The sequence below is a fragment of the Lagopus muta genome, chromosome 5 (genome assembly GCF_023343835.1).
Source record: "Lagopus muta isolate bLagMut1 chromosome 5, bLagMut1 primary, whole genome shotgun sequence".
Taxonomy (NCBI): Eukaryota; Metazoa; Chordata; class Aves; order Galliformes; family Phasianidae; genus Lagopus; species Lagopus muta.
In genome coordinates this window covers 4,705,179-4,723,091 of record NC_064437.1, presented here as the reverse complement: position 1 = coordinate 4,723,091, position 17,913 = coordinate 4,705,179, and the positions used below count along the sequence as shown (strand labels likewise).

Sequence of the window (17,913 nt, the reverse complement as noted above, 5' to 3'; positions counted from 1 at the left end):
ATGGGCAGCCAGGTGAGGACACCAACTGGGCTCACAGTGGAGAGAGCAGAAATTCCTGATGTAGCTCCTGAATTGTCATGCCTACTTTGCACAGCAGTCAGAGGCACCCACTGGGGAGCACCCTAGAGTGTCTATGTGGGATGTGGGCTCGTGCTCTGGGGAGCCACTTCCCACCCATCAGCAAAACCCTTTATTAGTGCTTTAATCTGGGATGAGTGACAAAGACAGCATGTGAAGCAGTGGTGTATGTACAGTTGTGCTCTGGCTCTGCCTTGCAGGGGACAGCACTGGCCTCTGGCTGGGCCAGAGCAGAGGCAGGATCCCGGGCAATTCAACTGCCCCATTTCCAGCTCAAGGTGATGCTGAAGAGACGCAAACAGCAGGTAAGAGACAGATTTGATCCCCCCTCCTTGTGCTGGCATCCAAGAAGCATTGGCAGTGTTGCCTTTGATGCTCAGCCTATCCTTACCATATTTTTCCTTCTGCAGCAAGAGAGGCTGGGCCCAGGAACGTACAACATCAGGGATTTTCTGCAGGAGAAACAGCCTTCGAGCCTGAGAGGCATCTGTGACACAAGGGAGCAGAGGTTCAGGGAAAGCCAGCGGGTACGTTGCAGCCTGACTTGGGAGCTGCTGGCATCCCTGTGAGCATTTTCCCTGTCAGCAGAGCTGACTGGGGGCTGCCCATCCTGTCCCATCTCTCCTGCAGGACTGCTTTCCTGGGCCTGGCACCTACGGCCCCCAGGGGAACCCCTACGCTCTCCTGGAGGAGAGGGACAAGCGCTCTCCCAGCACACAAGGGCTGATGGACAGCAGGACAGAGAAATGTGTCTTCCAGACAGCCACGGCATGTCCTGCTCTTTGCCCTGGGATTGTGGTGTGTGCCCCTGGGGTGGCTGTGTTTCTCTGCTGGAGGTTTTCCTGCCACTTTCCCTCTGTGCCTGCAGGGCAGTGGTTTGGGACCTGGCACCTATTCCCCATGGAGCAGCACTAAGGAGCAGCTGCGACAGGCAGGCAGGTGCATCCCCTGCCAGGTCTCCTCGAGGGACAAGCTGAAGCCTGCAGGTGGCCGGCGGCGCAATGGCGAGGTGTGTAACCTGGACTTGGAGCTTTCAGTAAGCTGTGGCATCACCACCACAAACGTGTAAGATGGACAGCTGCTTTATGTCGCACCTCAAATCTTGAGTTTTGCTTTTTGGCTTTCCTGGATCTTAGCAGCCTGGTAAGACAAATCGTTGCAGCAGGAGAGCATGAAAGGCTCAGCTCTCACAGTAAGGGGTGTTTGGAGTGGCTGGAATGACCTCCAGCAGCTGAGCCTCACGCTGCTCCTGTGGCCCAGCAGGGGGAAGGCACTGAGCTGCACGCTGGCACTGCCAAGGGGTTCCTGGATGAGCTGATGTCAAAGGAGAACAAGAAGAAAGGCTGCTTCAGTACACTGCCACGGAACCCAGGCTGCCCCACAGAAAGGATCTTCTGGGCCACACTCAGCCAGTGCCCAAGGGATGCGGTCAGTGGCAGTGGGGTGTTTCATTTCCATCCTGCCCAGGCTGCTGGGCTCACGTGGTGGTGTTGGGTGCCGGGCGGTGCTGTGGGGCTGCTCTTCTGGAGAGCAGATGGAAGGGTAAGAAATTTCCTTCTGTACAGTATGTGGTGGGGCCAGGCTCATATGATCCAAAGCCCATTGAGAGATCAGCAGAATTCAACCAGCCCCCGTTCTGGTCATCTGCCAAGAGGTTTGACAGAAAGTCTGAACGCCTCTTCATGGGGAATGAGGTGAGTGAGTACAGGGCAGCCAGAGAGGGACGCAGGAGCCATCAGACTCTAAGCTTGCCCTGTCACTGTCTCTGATGAGTTGCTGGCACCCCGTGAGAGGACAAATGCCTTCCTGCAGCTGTGGGCACCCAGTGCATAGCAGGCCCTGAGATGGGCAGCGTGAGCTGGGCTGATGCTGAGCAGAGGGACAGGAGCTCAGCAGCAGCCACGTCACCTCTGCCCTTCTCAGTGCATGCTCAGACAACGCTTCCTAGAAGTTTTGCTCTGCATCAACTGTAGGCAAGGGGATGCGTTTCATGGATGAGGACAGCTAGATTACCTGCTGGTGCTAGGAGCTCCTTGTATCCTCCCAAAAAGTCATATTCTGCTACTTAAAAGCCAGTTTTTTTTTTCTCTAGCAGCATCAGCAGCACACTGAAGAGCCAGTGCAGGTATGAGCCCTTCCCCTAGTATCCCTTCCTAGAGTTGTATTCAGCTTTGCAGCTTCCCCACAGAGAACCAGAACAAAGGCTGAAGGGCTCAAAGCAGCTGGAGAAAGCTGTAGTCTCAAATAGTCCATCTTGGCTAGCAATGAGCAGCAGATTATATCCCAGAGGCAAGGTTGCGATAAAGCAGCCCTTGAACTAGCAGTAGGCAACTAGGGAGTGCATTCGAGCCAGCAGAGCTAATCAGACCCCTCTTCTCAGTGCTGTGAGATGAGAGGAGCTGCTTGTGGAGAGGACTGACTGGGCTAACACCACATAGCATGCCTCCTCCTCCCTCCCCTGCAATGCAGACCTTCTTTGGTTAACATATTCCACGTATTGTTGTTTTTTGCAATTGGAAACATACAGCTACAGCCCAATGTTGTCCCAGTGTCAACAGCCACGCTGCCTCTGCAGTGATGGGAAACAACACGCGACCTTCTCTTTCCAGAATGCTGTGGGTGTGGGCCGCTATAATGTCACCAGGCACGAAAAATACCCTCGGAAGATCAGATACCAGTCCCTGTACCAGAGTGACACGCAGCGGTACCTGAGCAACTTGAAGCGGGATGCCTACCTGCTGTAAGTGGCATATAACAGGGGCTAGAAGCACTTTCACACCAGCTTGCAGGAAAACCCTTTATCTTGAGCAACTCTGGTGAGGCTGAGTATGTTACTGATAGTTTGCAACTGATGTGAGAGGCTAAATAGCAGAAGGGATGATTGTGGAGTTGCAAGTGCTGGAATGGGACTGAGCAATGCTTGCTGGCCCCTGAGCAGTGTCCCTCTGTGAATGGTAAGTTAACCGTCTGTGAAGAAGCGAGCAGCCCTTAATGCTTCCCTCTGTGTAAGGGCAGCAGGAGGGTTAAGATGCTGCTGGCTGCCCAGGATTCTAAAGGTATGAAGGTGGTTGTTCTTCTACTTTGTGAAATGCAGAGTCCGTGTGAAGAGGAGGTGCAGACAAATAGCGCCTGTCTGAGTTAGAGGAGGCAGCCTGGGGAAGAACCTGGCGGTGGATGGGGCTCTCTCAGCTCATTCCCTGTGCTGGCACTGATTTGATCAATGGCCTCAAACAAAAATTGCGTTCTCAGACCGTGCCTTGGTTTACCCGTTTGGAGAAGGAAGATAACAAGGCTCAGTTCCATTGCAAAGGGCTTTGAAATCGCTAGGGGGAAAACCCTGTGAAGTAGTTGGGAACTGTACTAATGAGAGACCTCAGGGCAGTCCTCCGCTTTCACCTTTGCTCGTGGCCAAGATTAGCAAACTGCTGTGGTGGTACTATGGCTGACAGCTCTGCAAAAGCTGTCTTGATCTCCAGAGAGTTGTTAGAAATCCATTTCAGCTGAATACAACGTGGCAGCTTTCAGTGGGGCAGCTACGAGTTAGCTATCCTATGATGAAGGAGAAGGCATAATGAAATCTAGCTTTCAATATCGCTGGCTTTGTTAATTTTGTAGTTCCACTAGGAATAGAAAAAAACCTGAACAGTGAGCAGGATGTTCAAATGCACCGAATTGCTCTATGATCAAATAGCACTCGCTCCAAAATCACTTTTCAAGCTACAGCTTTACTTTCAAGGGAATAGCCAGGCTTTTAAGAGCTCTGTTCACCTCCATGCTCGTTAAGACTAATGAGATTAATCCAGCCAATAATTAGAGCTCACTGAATCACATCCTCTTTTCACAGCGAGCGGCTGAAGCCTGCTGCGAAAAACAAATGGAGTCATTTGATTTCTGCTCCACGTTGTCCAGATACCTGTGAAGAAAGCACTGCTGTTTTCCAAATGTAAGATGGTGCTGGAAAGCCTGAATTGGCGAATAAACCACAGACGGCTGACGAGATGGTGTAACGTGAATACTTGCAGTGTGCTGACATGCAAGAGATAGGAAACAAGTCTTGTTCTGTGGTAATAAAACACCCTTCAGGCATTCATCAGTCTAACCTGCCTGCTGACTAATTCATTATTTTCACCTTGGCCTTTATGAAAATGACACAGTGGAGAAGAGGATGTCAGATACAGATACACTGACCACAGGAAGGTCTGCTGGCACGCAGCACTCATTCAATATTAAGCATTTCCTTCCCCATCAGCTTGCACTACTCATAGAACGTGCAGCTCTCTATCTGTTCTGTGGTTGGTGGCAGTTATCGTGACAAGCAGTGAATGCCCCAAGGTCCACCACAGCTACTTGAAAGGAGAGCTGGTTCTGAGAAAGCAGCACCATGGCAGCTGGGAGAGGTTTGGGAACTGTCTGTGTACCTGTCCTGCCATCCTGGAGCAGTTATGTGTGAGGATCTTCATTACAAGCTATAGCACACAGCTTCACTTGAATTAACAATTCAAATACTTACAAGCAGCTGGAGGGCATTCGGGGGAATTTAGTGTCATCATTCCAAATTTTGTAGCATATTAAGGCCTAGAGGCAATGAAGAAAGTGAAATGAGCAGAAAGCTCTATCAGCTGTAACAAAGGATGGCCATAAAACCATATCACAAGTATGCTGGTTCACTTCACGTTAACCTTTACAAAGGCTCACACCAGTGTTTAGATGGACTGGAATAATTAAATTTAGGTGTAATTACATGTTAGTTGTGGCTGATTAGGTATGCTAATTAATCTGCAATTACCCTTTGGTGGGAGAGATAATTGAACACAGGTAAAACTGTGGTAATTTAAAGAAATAGCGATTATTGTAATAGAAAGGCAAGCAAAGGAAAAGAAGGTCTCTGAAGGGAGCATTGGAAGAAGATGTAAAAGCTGTGACCAAGCTGCAGGAGGGCTGGAATACCTCCCTCCAAGCTTACAGAGTTCCTGTAAGGGCACTTCTCAAAGAAACTGAAGATGGGGACGTGAAACTCTTCAGGCTGAAGAGGGCACTGCATCTTCATCCTCTCTTCTGTGGTTGGTCATTCAAAGCAGGGAATAGTTTTAACAGCAAGGAGAACTGTGATAGGAGCTACAGCAGTTGATGTGGATAGATAAATTCAAAATGCAGTTTTGCTCTCATGGGCCAGAAAGTCACAGGGAAACAGTGAAGTGAAGGGAAAAATCAGAATAACTGGCATTATGAGGTTCTTAATGAGGCATAACGGAAGGGTAAAGGCTCAGCTATAAGGCATATCATGGGGCAGAGATAAGAGTAGACTCATGGCCTTCAATGGCATTTCCTTCAAAGCTGTAGGCAGAGTTAGACACCTCATTTAACATCACTGCAACGCCTCTGGCCTTTGATCAAGGCAGCAGCTTTTCTCACTAATTGCTGACCACTTGTAACAGTGCAACAGGCATGAGAAAGGCTAAACAACGCCATTAAAAATAAGGTATCATTTGTTAAAAGATGCCACTTTGAGCAGTACACCGGCTATATTTTTATTTTAAACAGCCCATACAGCCAAAAAATAAGACCAACAGCAATTCTGCTTGTGCGTGTGTGTGACTGGTGTACAGTGACAGTACCAGACCACATCATACCAAGTTTGCTCATAAATTAACGAGTGAAAAATCAAATTCAGTGCATACCCAAAGATCATCAACATGTGAGAGAAACACAGCTTGAGTAAAAGTATTTGCATATTCCTCTAGCTTTTTTAGAACTGCCCCTTAAAAACGGACTCAACCGATCCTTGCTCTGCGCAGATCATCTTGCAAGCACTGGGCTAACTCATAGCTTTGCCACAGGAATAAGGAAACTGCTCACGTGCTGCTTCCCTCGCAGGGGTGGGAAGACAAATTCCCACTCTGAGAATCAGTGCTTGCTTTCCTGTGTGCCACGAGGCCTGGAATGGATCACCGACACAGCCCTACCTCTCACCTGCTCTCGTATCTGTATGGGCAGCCCATGGGCTGGGCAGCATTGCATGCACCCTGCAGTGGCTGTGTCTCCCCTTGGCAGGCTGCTCCTGCCACCAGTTCCCTGCGCAGGACTGTAAGGAGCACCTTACTTGCACACCATTTGCCCAGCATGCATCACTGAGAACAGGCCAAGCTTATTCTTGTCACTGTTTTATCATTGGTTTCATCTGGATCGTAAGCATCCATCTATCAATAAATAACATCATTGGTTTAGCACTCATAAAAAAATCACAAAGCTTCTCACTGCAAGCCATTTAAAGTGTTTTCTGTGTTACCCCATAAGTAGCCCTCAAGAAATGACTCTTTCCCCTCATGCTCAGTAATGTTCAGAGTAACAATCTGCCACATTGCTTGGATGAGACATGGGCTTGGTTTGGAATCACGTCTCTGGCTACAGAGTCAAAACATTCCCACACTTCTACACTTGACTGCATGAAGTGTGTGACTGTGCTGTGCACCAGAAGAGGGAACTGAACAGTATTTACTATTGATCTCCTCTCCAGGTGACTGAAACAGTCCTTTTTACAAAGCCTATCAATCTAATCCAGGTAAACTGAAAAGCAAAAATGCCTCTCGAGCGAGAACTGAAGCCTGAGCATACCAAGCACCCAAAACAAGGGCTCTTCCTATCCATAGCCACTTGCTCTGGCAAACCTTGTGAAAATAAAGCCTTAACTTGTGAGGGCACGCTTCCTTTTCCTGCTGGCCAGGACAGAAGGGATTCACTGACCATGTTCTCTTCCAACTGAGTGTTTATAAGGCACTAAAATTAAGCAAAAAAATCAAAAACAAAAGGCAAAAATACAAAAGTTCAAATAAACAGACTCACAACAAGCAAAGCCCCAAATTAATAATTGCCTATATGAAATAGCAGCAATTTTTCCAGTAGTTGTACAAAGCCAGAGCGTTGCTATCTGGGGGCACAACCCAACAGAATACTGTTAACCAATAAAGTAACTAAGATCTATACCCACGTAACATTTTATAATCAAAACCAGTACAAATCTGATAGGCACAAGTAAAAAAGCATTTGCTTCACACCTCAGTGCTCAGTTTTGAAATGAGACCAACTGCTGGGAGTGTGGTTGTGTGTTGATGTGCCACGCAGCTCCGCACGGCCAGAAGGACGTGGTACCATTGCTAAGCTGCCCTACAGCTTACTGACTGGAGGCAAACGATTAATGTGACAATTCATTCAGCTTTGGCACCTCTTTCTGTCACCTCCTCACCATTTTCAGAAGTAATTTTAAATACAGCTCTAGTTTCTAGCTGGCATCACTTCAGTGTCCTCTTTTCCAGTTACTTTTCTTATGCTCGGAGCTAGGTGAGCTCACCTATGTCCAAGACAGGTCCAAGACATACAAGGTAATCAGCACTTCAGATCTCTTAAAAACAATCACTTTGAGTTTTGGAAAACTGCTCTTAAAGCATACTAGGAAATACTAAACATAAGTTTATAAAGCATGAATTCATATCATTTAAATATCAACAAGAATGAGCTTATTTGGAGAGCAATAAAGCTTTTCTTTAGAAAGGATATGCTGACTAGCTATGGTAAATTCATCTTTCCCTGATTGCTTAATTAGGCTGTTCAAGCTCAGTGCCTGGCAGCCTTGCAGATTTTGTCGTACACTTCTGGAAAGGCATCCTTGCAATTCATTTGCTCCCTCAGACTGTGGTACAACGAACCATCAAACATATCCCAGAACTCCTCACGGGTCATGTAGCAATCTGCATACAGCATCTGGAAACTGAAATGAAAAATAAAAGGAAGTGAGAGATACAGCATTAATCGTCCCGCAGGGTATGAAGAAGAATTAAGAGGAAAAGGGACAGGGCTAGTTCTGGAGAGCAAATATTCAACAGAAAGAAAACCACCAGGATGCTCATATGGATCATGCTGGGACCCTCAGCCAATAGACAGATGGAGCAACGTGTTCTTCTACTTTTTAAGTTTTCTTTGGATTCCACATTGAGAATAAAACTGGGAAGGTGTGAGCCAACACAATCAGATCAGGTGAAGAATATAAACGTATGGTGTAAGTGAAGCACAGTGTAACAGAATTCCATCCACACAAATAAATGGAATCGTTACTTCATCGAACACAGAATCCTTAGAGTTGGGAGGGACCTCTGAGGGCCATCTAATCCAACTCCCCTGCAATGAACAGGTTCTAAATTGTTGTGTACTCTTCCTTGCTTCCACTCTGTTCTCCCTAAAATGCAGCAAGCATCAGAAAAGAGCAGTAAAATACAGTTACAAAGAACCCTGTTGTGATTATGAAACTCTGAGATGAAGCATTTACACAGTGTTCATTTTTTCCAGTGACAGGTACAGAAAAGACAGAACGTTGCTGGCAAAAAGATTAAAATTAAAAGCTTAGTTTCAAATTAATTTTAGAAGCAAAGCAACTTTTGGTTGCTTTGTTCTCTGGCAGATCACATCATAACTAAAAGACTTTTATAATCTCCAAAATACCTCGAAGCATACTCACCACTGTTACTCAAACACACGGGATGTAATCACTGTTAGATTGAGAAATATAGAAATGCAGCTAAATGATACTGATGGCATAAAAACACCGCATAGCTGGTTTTTGTTGGGGAGAAACAAGTCTGTAACTGCCTGCCTATTGATGCTACTACGACAAATTAGGCTGTCAGGAGTCAGTGACAGATGGTGGGGATCTATCTCACACCCACTGTGGTCTTGTGTAACCAGAATCAGAGCAACAAAAAGATGACTGCGAAAGCTCCAGCTGTAGGAAAGGCTCCCAGTGCCACGCAGGGAGCAGTCAGGGCTGCCCTCCTGCTGGGAGGACACACGAGCCCAAGGACAGGGCAGAGTCTGTGCCGCTGCAATGGCAGAGAGCCCAGCAGCCCCAAGGGCAGGCAGGGAAGCTGTCCAAACTTTAACAGCCTGTGGGATTCCTGAAGGACCTGTGGCCTGCTGCAGCCAAACAGCACTTGCTCTGCCCCTGCTCTGGATCAGCCTTCAAACAAGCCAGCCTCAATCTGCAAGGTCAGTGGTTACCTCTGGAAGGACTGAGCTACCAGCCTTGATGAGAGCGGTCACTGTGCTGTACTTACGCTGCCTTGGGACAGCAGCTGCTTTACATCCCGCCTGCATGGACCTGCTGAGGTCCTTCTGACTGCATGGAGCAGCTCTGTTGCAGCAGATTCTACTCCCAGAGCAACATGGAGCTGAAAGGATGCGAGGCAACCTGTTTGGATGCTGCCCAGCTCCCAAGCACATCGCACGAACTTCCATCAGTGACCCCACGTATTTGGTTGGTTTTGCAATCAAATCATGATCATGCAAGCATATTATAAAACTGCAGCATCAAAATTAATAATTAAACTAACTTACAATTATGCTTTGTAAGTTGTTGTAGTATTAAATTGCTGCAGTGCAACATAGGAGTGATGAAACTACACAGATGTAAGTTATATGGCACTGGCATCATCCCAAGGAGTGGGAACCTTACCCATGCACGCTTCTCACAAACTTTTCCATTTGCCTCATGGAAGCCCTGGCTTCAAATTGTTTTGTTTTGGGCTCTCCATAAGCTCCAATATCCACGTAGAGTTCTGTTTCATCCCCTTTGGGGTGGACCATACCAGGATTATTGGGCAATATGAAAGGACATAACCAAAGAGGGTATACCTGCAGAGGCAAGAAAACACTTGGTAAATGATTTTTAACATAATGATCATTTAAGCAATCTCTTAATAAAGGTGACAAAGAGTTAAGAGGACTTTTTCCCAAGGTGGGATTAAATCTTACACAGCTTTCCCTTTCCAATTCTCTTGCTGCAGTTCTTAGAGCCTCTTTCTAATCACCATAATAGATTGAGATGCTCAGTCAGAACACTTGCAGTGTGCTCCAGGAACAACAACTCCCCATTAACTACCTCAACACCCAAATGCATGTTTAATCACCTTTTACACAAGCTGAATATTATGTCTTAAAACAAATGGCCACAAATATTGCAACAAGCACTCCATGATTCACTGCACATGTTCTTACATTGAGGTCAACGTGGAAGGTTTGGATGGATTTTTCAAGGCTTTTCATTGGGACCAGCATGTCTTGCACAACATGATGTTGCTCATACAGCTTTCGAATAGCTTCTCCTTGGGTGAGTTTTAACAAAGAGATTTTGGGTGGAACCATCCAGCCAAAGAGGTAGCGGAAAACAGGGTTATTGCCAAAAGGGATGATATCCTTTAAAGAGGAAAGACAAGAAAAATTTGACTTAAGAGTGTGTAATTGAACCAGAAGACAATGCTTGAGAATCCTCAGAGAAATATTAAATGAGATTTTCAATAAATGCAACTGCTGATGCTTTTGCTAAATGCAAATCTGAACTAAGAGAAGTCTGAACTGAATTTTGCTACTGAGCCCTTCCCTAAGCATCTCCTTGTTACCACAGAGGATTTTCAGACTCGTGTAACTCACAATATTTCATCAGCCCTAAATACTTGCAGAAAAATGAAGTTCAGGGAACAGCAGGCTATTATCTCAAAACTGCTGTGAGGAGCTCCTGAGAAGAGAAACTTGCAAAACTCTTGCAAGAACTGACAGGCACAAGATCAGGTCTTAAATGTATTTCAAAGCTGTAAAATTTGAAGTACTTGTTACACAGCAAACTCCTGTTTGCTTACCTTCTCCAGCAGCTGAAATTCAAAATGCAGCAGTAAGAAATTCAAAATGTAGCAATAGGAATCTTTCATAATGTCAAATAAAACTTTTGCATAACTGCACATCAGAAGAAGTAAGTTTATATAATTCAAATTAATGCCATTGCCTTATAATGAGTGTTATGTGCTTAGGCAAGTTTAGGAAGGTTTAGGAAGGTTTAGGAATCCTCAGCCACAATTCCACCTTTGTGTTTTTATCACTGTCTTCAGAAATCACTCAGTAGGCATAAAGGCTTACTGCTTAAATACGTGCCTAAGTTTTACACTCAGAAAAGCATTCAGCCATCAATTAGGAAGTTGTGATACAATGCCTTAAGTGTTGCCAAGGAAAAGAAGCTACAATGTTCATACACTGGGAAACAGCAGAGCACCTTCCCGTAAATGTTATTTCAAGTTTCAAACTGTCCTTACCTGGAGTTCCCAGAAAATACTGCGTGTGTGTCTGTGGTAATAATGTCTTGAGGGGATGTATTCAATTCCAGTCTTATTGGCTTTCAAATACTTCTCCACGTGCTTGAAGAACCACGGCTTGTAGTAGTTGCCGATTCTGTTTATCTGTAAGACAGAGATTCATTAGCACATCCCAACATAGGTAACAGTAACTACTAGACAGCACTGAGTAGGTCCTTGAAGTCCCTTTACAATGGGAAGCGATGTTATTCGCTCTGTGACAGTTCCACTGTCTCAAGAAACCCAGAGAGCCTTCATTTCTCCTTCCTGCCACATGCATGGCATCCACTTATCTTTCCTCTCATTAAGATTTTGTCTAAATTAGGCTTTCCTGTTATGAGCAGCTTAAAAAGCCATGAAGGTGGCAGAACCGGATTCCTGAAGTTCCTCTCACCCCCTCATTAATCCAAAGCCTCATGAAGGCAGAGGAGAAATATCCAAGCTGAGCAGTGCGGTGAACAAGCAGCATATCCCTCCTGAGCACATCTCTGATTGGTCTCACCAATACTGGCTGTCTAAGAGCGTGCTGGAGAAGGAGTTACTCTGAACAACTGCAATTTGAAACAGCAGTGTTCTGTATATGAAAAAGGATATTTCCTCCTTAGTGCTGACATGCAAACACAGTAAATTAAATTATTTGCTATACTAATGGAAATTAATGGGTCGCTTCTCCCTAATTGAAGAGTACAGGCTCTGTTGTCATTACAAAGAGCTGCGGTTTAAAGCATTCTGACAGACAGATTGCACTTTTCATCCCACATTAAGAGTGTTTTCAATTCTTATGGTCCTAGTTCTGTATCGTCATATGGCAGTAAAGTGTCAGTTAAATTTGGGGTACTGCTTTCATTGGGAACAACTTCAGTTACCTTGCTTGGCTCAGCTTCATCAGTCAAGACTCCTGTCATGATGACAGCTTCCTCCAAAGAATACACGAGTCCTTCCACAAAGCTGTTCTCCTTTTTCTTAGATTCCTCAGTAAACTTCTCACAAATATTCCTCAGTCCTCGTACAGGCTCATAGTGTAATTTGATGTATTTCTTGGCAGGAATCATTTTTATTTCTGCTGCAACCAGGAAACCCAGAGTACCACAAGACCAAGGCACTGCGTAAAATAGGTCTGAGTTTTCAGTCTGCAAAAAGCACGTCATACGAAATCATCTATCCACACTGATAACTGCCAATGACATAACAAAAAATAGCAAAATAACATTTTGTCTTACTGGTGAACATCTCACAAGGCTTCCATCAGCAAGGACCAGTTCGTAGGCCACGCAGGTATGTTGGAAAAGCCCATAGATATGGGATGAAGACTCAATGCCCGTTCCCATGATCAGACCACCTGATTGAGGGAGCACATAACAGTTCCAATGAAACATACTTCAGAACGGAGGTGATTTTTACCAGAACAAAGTTCAACAGTGTATTTTAGGAAAGGTTCACACAAAGCAACGTGTCAGTGCACAAAAGTAAATGAAATGCAGGAAATGAGTCCATTTCTTCTCATCACAACAACCCTTACCTACAGTAAGGTCATCGAGCTCTGGCACCACAGGAATAGTCCATCCCATAGGATTCAGATGTGCAGTCAGCTGGCCCATGGTGACCAAAGGTTCCACACGAACAACCTACAAAGAGAGAAAACTCAGTCACAAATTAAGTGTTTGGAATGAGTGATGACAAAACGCGGCTAACTGGATCGCACTTCCATCTGTTATCAGAATTCAGAGCCCTGCTTTCCCAAAAGCAGTCCTAAAAATAGTTGTAACTGCTAAGTGATTCCTCCTCTGCCTCAACGTCTTGTTGCTCAGTGCCCAGAGCCATCAATCCTTCTGGTCTTTTAGGCTTCGGCACACAGAGCGAAGTGATTCCATATGCTGGGTTTTTGGATAGAATGATCCAAGCCCACACTGTAAAAACTAAAATTTGGTGGGTTTACTGCTACAGAAATCCTTTGTTCTTGATGGAGCCTAGCTCCACTTCAGCTACAAATATAGTAAAACAAAAGCTGTATATTTCAGTATTATGAGAGGTTGTGCTACCTGTCTCTCACTGTCTACTTCCAGAACATCCATCAGGTTGATCATGATGTTCTTATGGGTCTTCTTATACTTCCCAACACGCAGTGACACAGTCAGCCAGCCGGGCCGACCGGTGCACATGTATCTCCTACCACCTTCATCCTTCCACTGCCGCACCTGCAAGAGGAAACAACCAAAACTACACCTCAGAAACACCACCACAGGGGCCACGTTAGCACAGAACCGCGGGACGCCCCTTGTTGGAGGGGACCGTGCAGCCCAGCAGCCCCAACCTCTGCCGAGGGTCTCCCACAGCCTCCCCTTCCCGGACGGGAGAGCCACGAGCAGAAGCCCAGCGGCCAGTGCCGGCCCCCAGCTCCGTCCCCCAGCTCCCCCCGGTCTCACCTGCTCCTGGATGTGCCGGACGCGCTGTCCGTGCAGCCGCGGAGCGCTGTGCATCCGCCGCACGGCCCACGCGCGGAGCTGGTAGTACACGTCGAAAAGGATGGAGAGAGGCATCAGGAAGAAGCAGACGAAGACCCAACGGTGATGCACCAGCACGGCCTCCAGCCCCCGGTGCCGCACCCACAACAACAGCAGGAGCAGCCCCGCTCCCAGCGACCACACAGCCGACATGGCGACCGCACCGCACCGCACCGCACCGCACCGCACCGCACCGCACCGCACCGCCGGACCCCCGCTGCACCGCGCCCGCTGCTCGCGCGCTCGCAGCCCGGCCCCGCCTCCCTTCCCTCTAGCTCGCGTCTCATTGGTCGCCGCCGGTCTCCGCCCTGAGGCGAGGGGAGGGGAGAGACCAATCAGAGAGCTGCGGGGAGATCGGACCAGGCGCTGAGGGCGCTGATTGGCTGAGCGAGGTCGGCCCGGCTCTCCCCTCATCGCGGCCGCCGGGGTTGGGGCGGGGGCGGCACCTGGACGAGGGGTGGGTGCGGGGCTGGGGGCTGGGGATCCCCGGGCTGGGCTGAAGGACTGGGGATCCATGCCCCTGGGGACTGAGGTACGGGAGACCTCGTGGTGGGGACTGAAGTGATGGGGTGGGGGCGGGGACAGAAGCGTTGGGGTCCCTGTGATCGGGGTTGAGGTGCTGGGATGGGATCTGAGGTATTGGGGACCTTCTGTTGGGGCTGAGATGTTGGGATGAGGTCTGAGGTATTTAGGGCCCTCCAAAGGGACGAGGTGCTGGGATAGAGTCTGAGGTACTGGGGACCCTCTGTTGGGGATGGGGTCTGAGGTAGTTGAGGCCTTCTGTTGGGGATGGGGTATTGGATACCCCTTGGTTGGGTGAGGGTATGGGGCTAGAGCTGAGGTACTGGGATCAGAGCGAGGGTGTGGGGATGGGAACAGGGCCTGAGGTATTAGGGACCCCCCCAGTCAGGGCTTATAGGGGAATGGGTCTTGTCATAGGGCATTGGCAGCTCTGTGGAGAAGCTGCTTTGTGCCCAGGGTCACTCAGTCAAAGGGGATTATGCTGGTGCCTTTAGGCTGGGGGGCAGAACCCTGTCACATGCCTCTCGTGCAGCCTTGTGGTGGTTTTGGTGCCCCACAGAAACTCCAAGATGCTTGCCATCCGCTTTGTAGAAAGGAGAAAGAGGCAGACTCTTTCTAGAGCTTGTTCTCTAAAACCCTGATGGAAAATTCCTCCTAGTCTCCACAGCGTGACAGCAGACATACAGCACGTCCTTGAGGAAAATGAGGCATTTCTGCAGCTAGAGTCCCTCAAGAGGTGCAGTGTTAGAGAGGAGTATGGTGACAGCGGTGTCCTGCAGGCAGCTCCAGGAACGTGCTCACACAGTGCCAGCAGGCGGCCTGAGCCCTGCTCCATCAGCCTCAGGTTGCTGCTCTGGGGGCACAGAGACCCAGTCACAGCATCACTGAGTTCAGAGAGTCCACCAAGGAGATGCTGGCTGGCCCTGTGCCACAGGAATGTGATATGAGGGTATTTCATGAGGACGCCGATGTTGTCACGTCGTGACATGGCATGCTGACATGTCAGAGAGTGCCTCTTCCTCTTTGGAAGCAGGATCTGCACCTTTGACTGCCACAGCAGAGACTTAGGAGTGCTGGACTGGGAAGGATTGCTGCATCACGGTTCAAAGCTCAGTCACACCTTGTAGTCTCCTTCAGGAAACCCAGAGACTCTGCTTTGAACCTGGTTCATTTTTTTTCGTCTCATTGCTCATATCAGAAGACTGCTCTGCAATGTTGCTGCTCTGACGATTGGAAATGTTCTGATTTTCACCCTAACTTTATTCACAGCCAGACTGTATTCACTGCACTTGTGCCTAGGCTGTCTGCTAGCTCTTTTCCTTCTTTATTTAAGCTGATGTTATCTGCCTTTGCTTACCAATTTGCCTGCTGGCTGGAATTATGCACAGAAAAGAAGTTTCCCATGCCCTACGTGAGGTTGTTTTAACCTCTCTAAAGCAGCTAAATAATTATTCTTCATCTAAGGGTGACTGAATGCAGGCTTTATAGTATGACAGCATCATTTATTCACAAGGGGGTATTTGCACCCTCAGTGTAAAGAATGCTTTGAAACTGTTTTTTTTTTTTATGAAGATCCATTAACAATGTTTATAACATTTCCCATGCTCTGCTCTTGTTTTTGTAAGGCCCTGCACAACAAGGAGGGAGCAGGTGAGCTCAAAGACTGCAGTGTGAAACTGCTTGGAAGGAACAGAAATGAATGACTGTTCAGATTGCAGTGGAATCACCTACATGCGTAGTGGTGCCAGGTACAGGAATCTGAGGGGGTGAGGGAAGGGGAGGCAGGTTTATTTAAGGCTGAATTGTTTCAATTTTAGTTACTTTGGGTGCGAGCAAAACTTCATCCAGCAAACAGTGCGGGCTTAGCAAAGCATCATTTTCAACTGTGGTGCGAAAAGCTGAGATTAGTCTTCTGTAAGCCTGAAATCCCAGTTCTCCTCAATTAAATTATCATTTTAAGGGTGCTTAAAAAAGCAGCCTTCTTCCTTCCTGCCATCCCTTCCACCCACTCGTGCTGTTCTGGGCATGCTGTGCAGTACAAATGCTTCTGCTGTCACCGTACAACAGGTTGGAGAGCTGATCTAACTGAGGAATACTTGTAAAATATTCTTGTCCTCCTGCCCTGATCAGCTCTCTGCTGAGTTCGTGCCCCACACATCTCTGTGTAGGCGCAGGGCAGGGGCTTCTTAAGCACATGGGTCATCTCCAAAGTGATCATCACATTGCTCTGCCAACACCGGCAGCACTTTGTTGGTTTAAAGCTGGACTTAGCAATGGCTGTGCCACAGCTTTTGGACAAAGAATGGAAAGATGAAGCTGTAAAGGTACGTGATGTTGTGCAGAGCATGCGAGCTGCAGACAAAAGTAGGCTGAAAACTTGGGCGTCTGTGAGAAGAGCGATAAGAGGCATTCAGAGGGACCAAAGGAAGGCACTGAGAGAGTGAGAAAGCTCTTCTTTTCATGCAAGCTCCCTTAGCCCTGGTACTGACAGAGTGCTGTCGGGTGGCACTGGGATGTCAGAAGGATGGGCAGTAGCACTAGTGATGAAAATTAATCAGGAATTTTGGAAAGGCTGCAAGCCTTCTTTGTCCAGCAAATAGCTGAGCCCATGGTTACGGGGGGTCAGGAGTCCCACCTGTAAACAGGGTGTGATTTCAGAGGGTTTGCCCGTGTTGGTGCTCAAACTGGTACGTGAGAAGCTCCCTCTGCTGAGAAACCAAAGCACATTTCAGTGCCTTGAACAAACAGCGTGGAAGGACACAGGCTGCAGCATGGCTCTGTGTGGCACCTGGGAGTTGGCAAGTGTTTGTCCTGATACTGAGGAATACATCCTGTGACTGGAGATGTTACATTGCAGCTTTAGAGGTTTAAGGAAAAAACACAGGAGGGTTGGGGTTGGGACCCCAGTGATCACCTTTGGACGAAGCAGATGTGGGGTGTGAGATAAAGTCTGGAATATCTGTGGGATGGGGCCCAGCATTCAGAGCCTGTTTGCTGTGTTGGGGAGCAAGGTCAGCACATTCTGCCAAAAAAACATGCCGAGAGCTGTGGTGTATTCACTAAACCCAGCTTTACAGCCACTGGGATTTATAAAAAGAATCACTTGTCAAAACAGAGAGCAGGGCTGGCAGAGGAAGGCAGCCCTGCATTCATTGTCACAGGGCCGGTGTCCTCAGCAGCCCCTGCAGTGTGGCTGTGGTGGAGGAGCTGGGTGCTGGAGCAGCTGGGGGCCAGCACTGGGCTTACAGGCTGGGGTAGGGCTGGCTGTGTAGGAGAGGCAGCAGCTGAGCAGTGCTGATGAGCCTTCATGGCCCAACACAGCCACCGTGCAGGGGCAGCAGGCAGAAAAGTGACTGTGCTATCAGAGAGCCACGAAGGCTGGAGAAGATCCCCAAGCCCAACCCATCCTAACATACCCACTGACCACATCCTTGGTGCCATATCCCACAGCTCTGGAGCACCTCCAGGATGGGGAGTCCAGCTGAATCCTGTGCAGCTGTGCCACTGCATCACCGCTCTTTCGGAGAGGAATGTTTTCCTGCTATCCAACCTGAAGCTTCAGGTGATGGTGGTCCCCGGCTCCTTCCATCAGTGAGATCCAGGAGACGCTGACTGTGCTGGGAATCAGAAAGGAGCTGCAGTCCCTG

At 47.9% G+C, this 17,913-nt stretch overlaps 2 protein-coding genes across 2 annotated transcripts; one reads left to right on the top strand and one right to left on the bottom strand.

Annotated features, from left to right (window-relative positions):
- On the top strand, nucleotides 1–5,488 carry LEXM (lymphocyte expansion molecule). The gene is made up of 9 exons (XM_048944316.1): nucleotides 1–12; nucleotides 279–383; nucleotides 489–605; nucleotides 709–846; nucleotides 947–1,087; nucleotides 1,339–1,506; nucleotides 1,644–1,772; nucleotides 2,688–2,818; nucleotides 3,923–5,488. Exons 1-9 carry the CDS (start codon nucleotides 1–3, stop codon nucleotides 4,023–4,025), a joined length of 1,044 nt encoding a protein of 347 aa, XP_048800273.1. The 3' UTR covers nucleotides 4,026–5,488.
- Nucleotides 5,489–7,529: 2,041 nt separating this feature from the next.
- On the bottom strand, nucleotides 7,530–13,979 carry DHCR24 (24-dehydrocholesterol reductase). The gene is made up of 9 exons (XM_048946207.1): nucleotides 13,667–13,979; nucleotides 13,283–13,438; nucleotides 12,763–12,868; nucleotides 12,464–12,582; nucleotides 12,110–12,373; nucleotides 11,205–11,348; nucleotides 10,120–10,317; nucleotides 9,578–9,756; nucleotides 7,530–7,840 (listed from the first exon to the last, which is right to left on the bottom strand). Exons 1-9 carry the CDS (start codon nucleotides 13,895–13,897, stop codon nucleotides 7,687–7,689), a joined length of 1,551 nt encoding a protein of 516 aa, XP_048802164.1. The 5' UTR covers nucleotides 13,898–13,979; the 3' UTR covers nucleotides 7,530–7,686.
- Nucleotides 13,980–17,913: the final 3,934 nt, after the last annotated feature.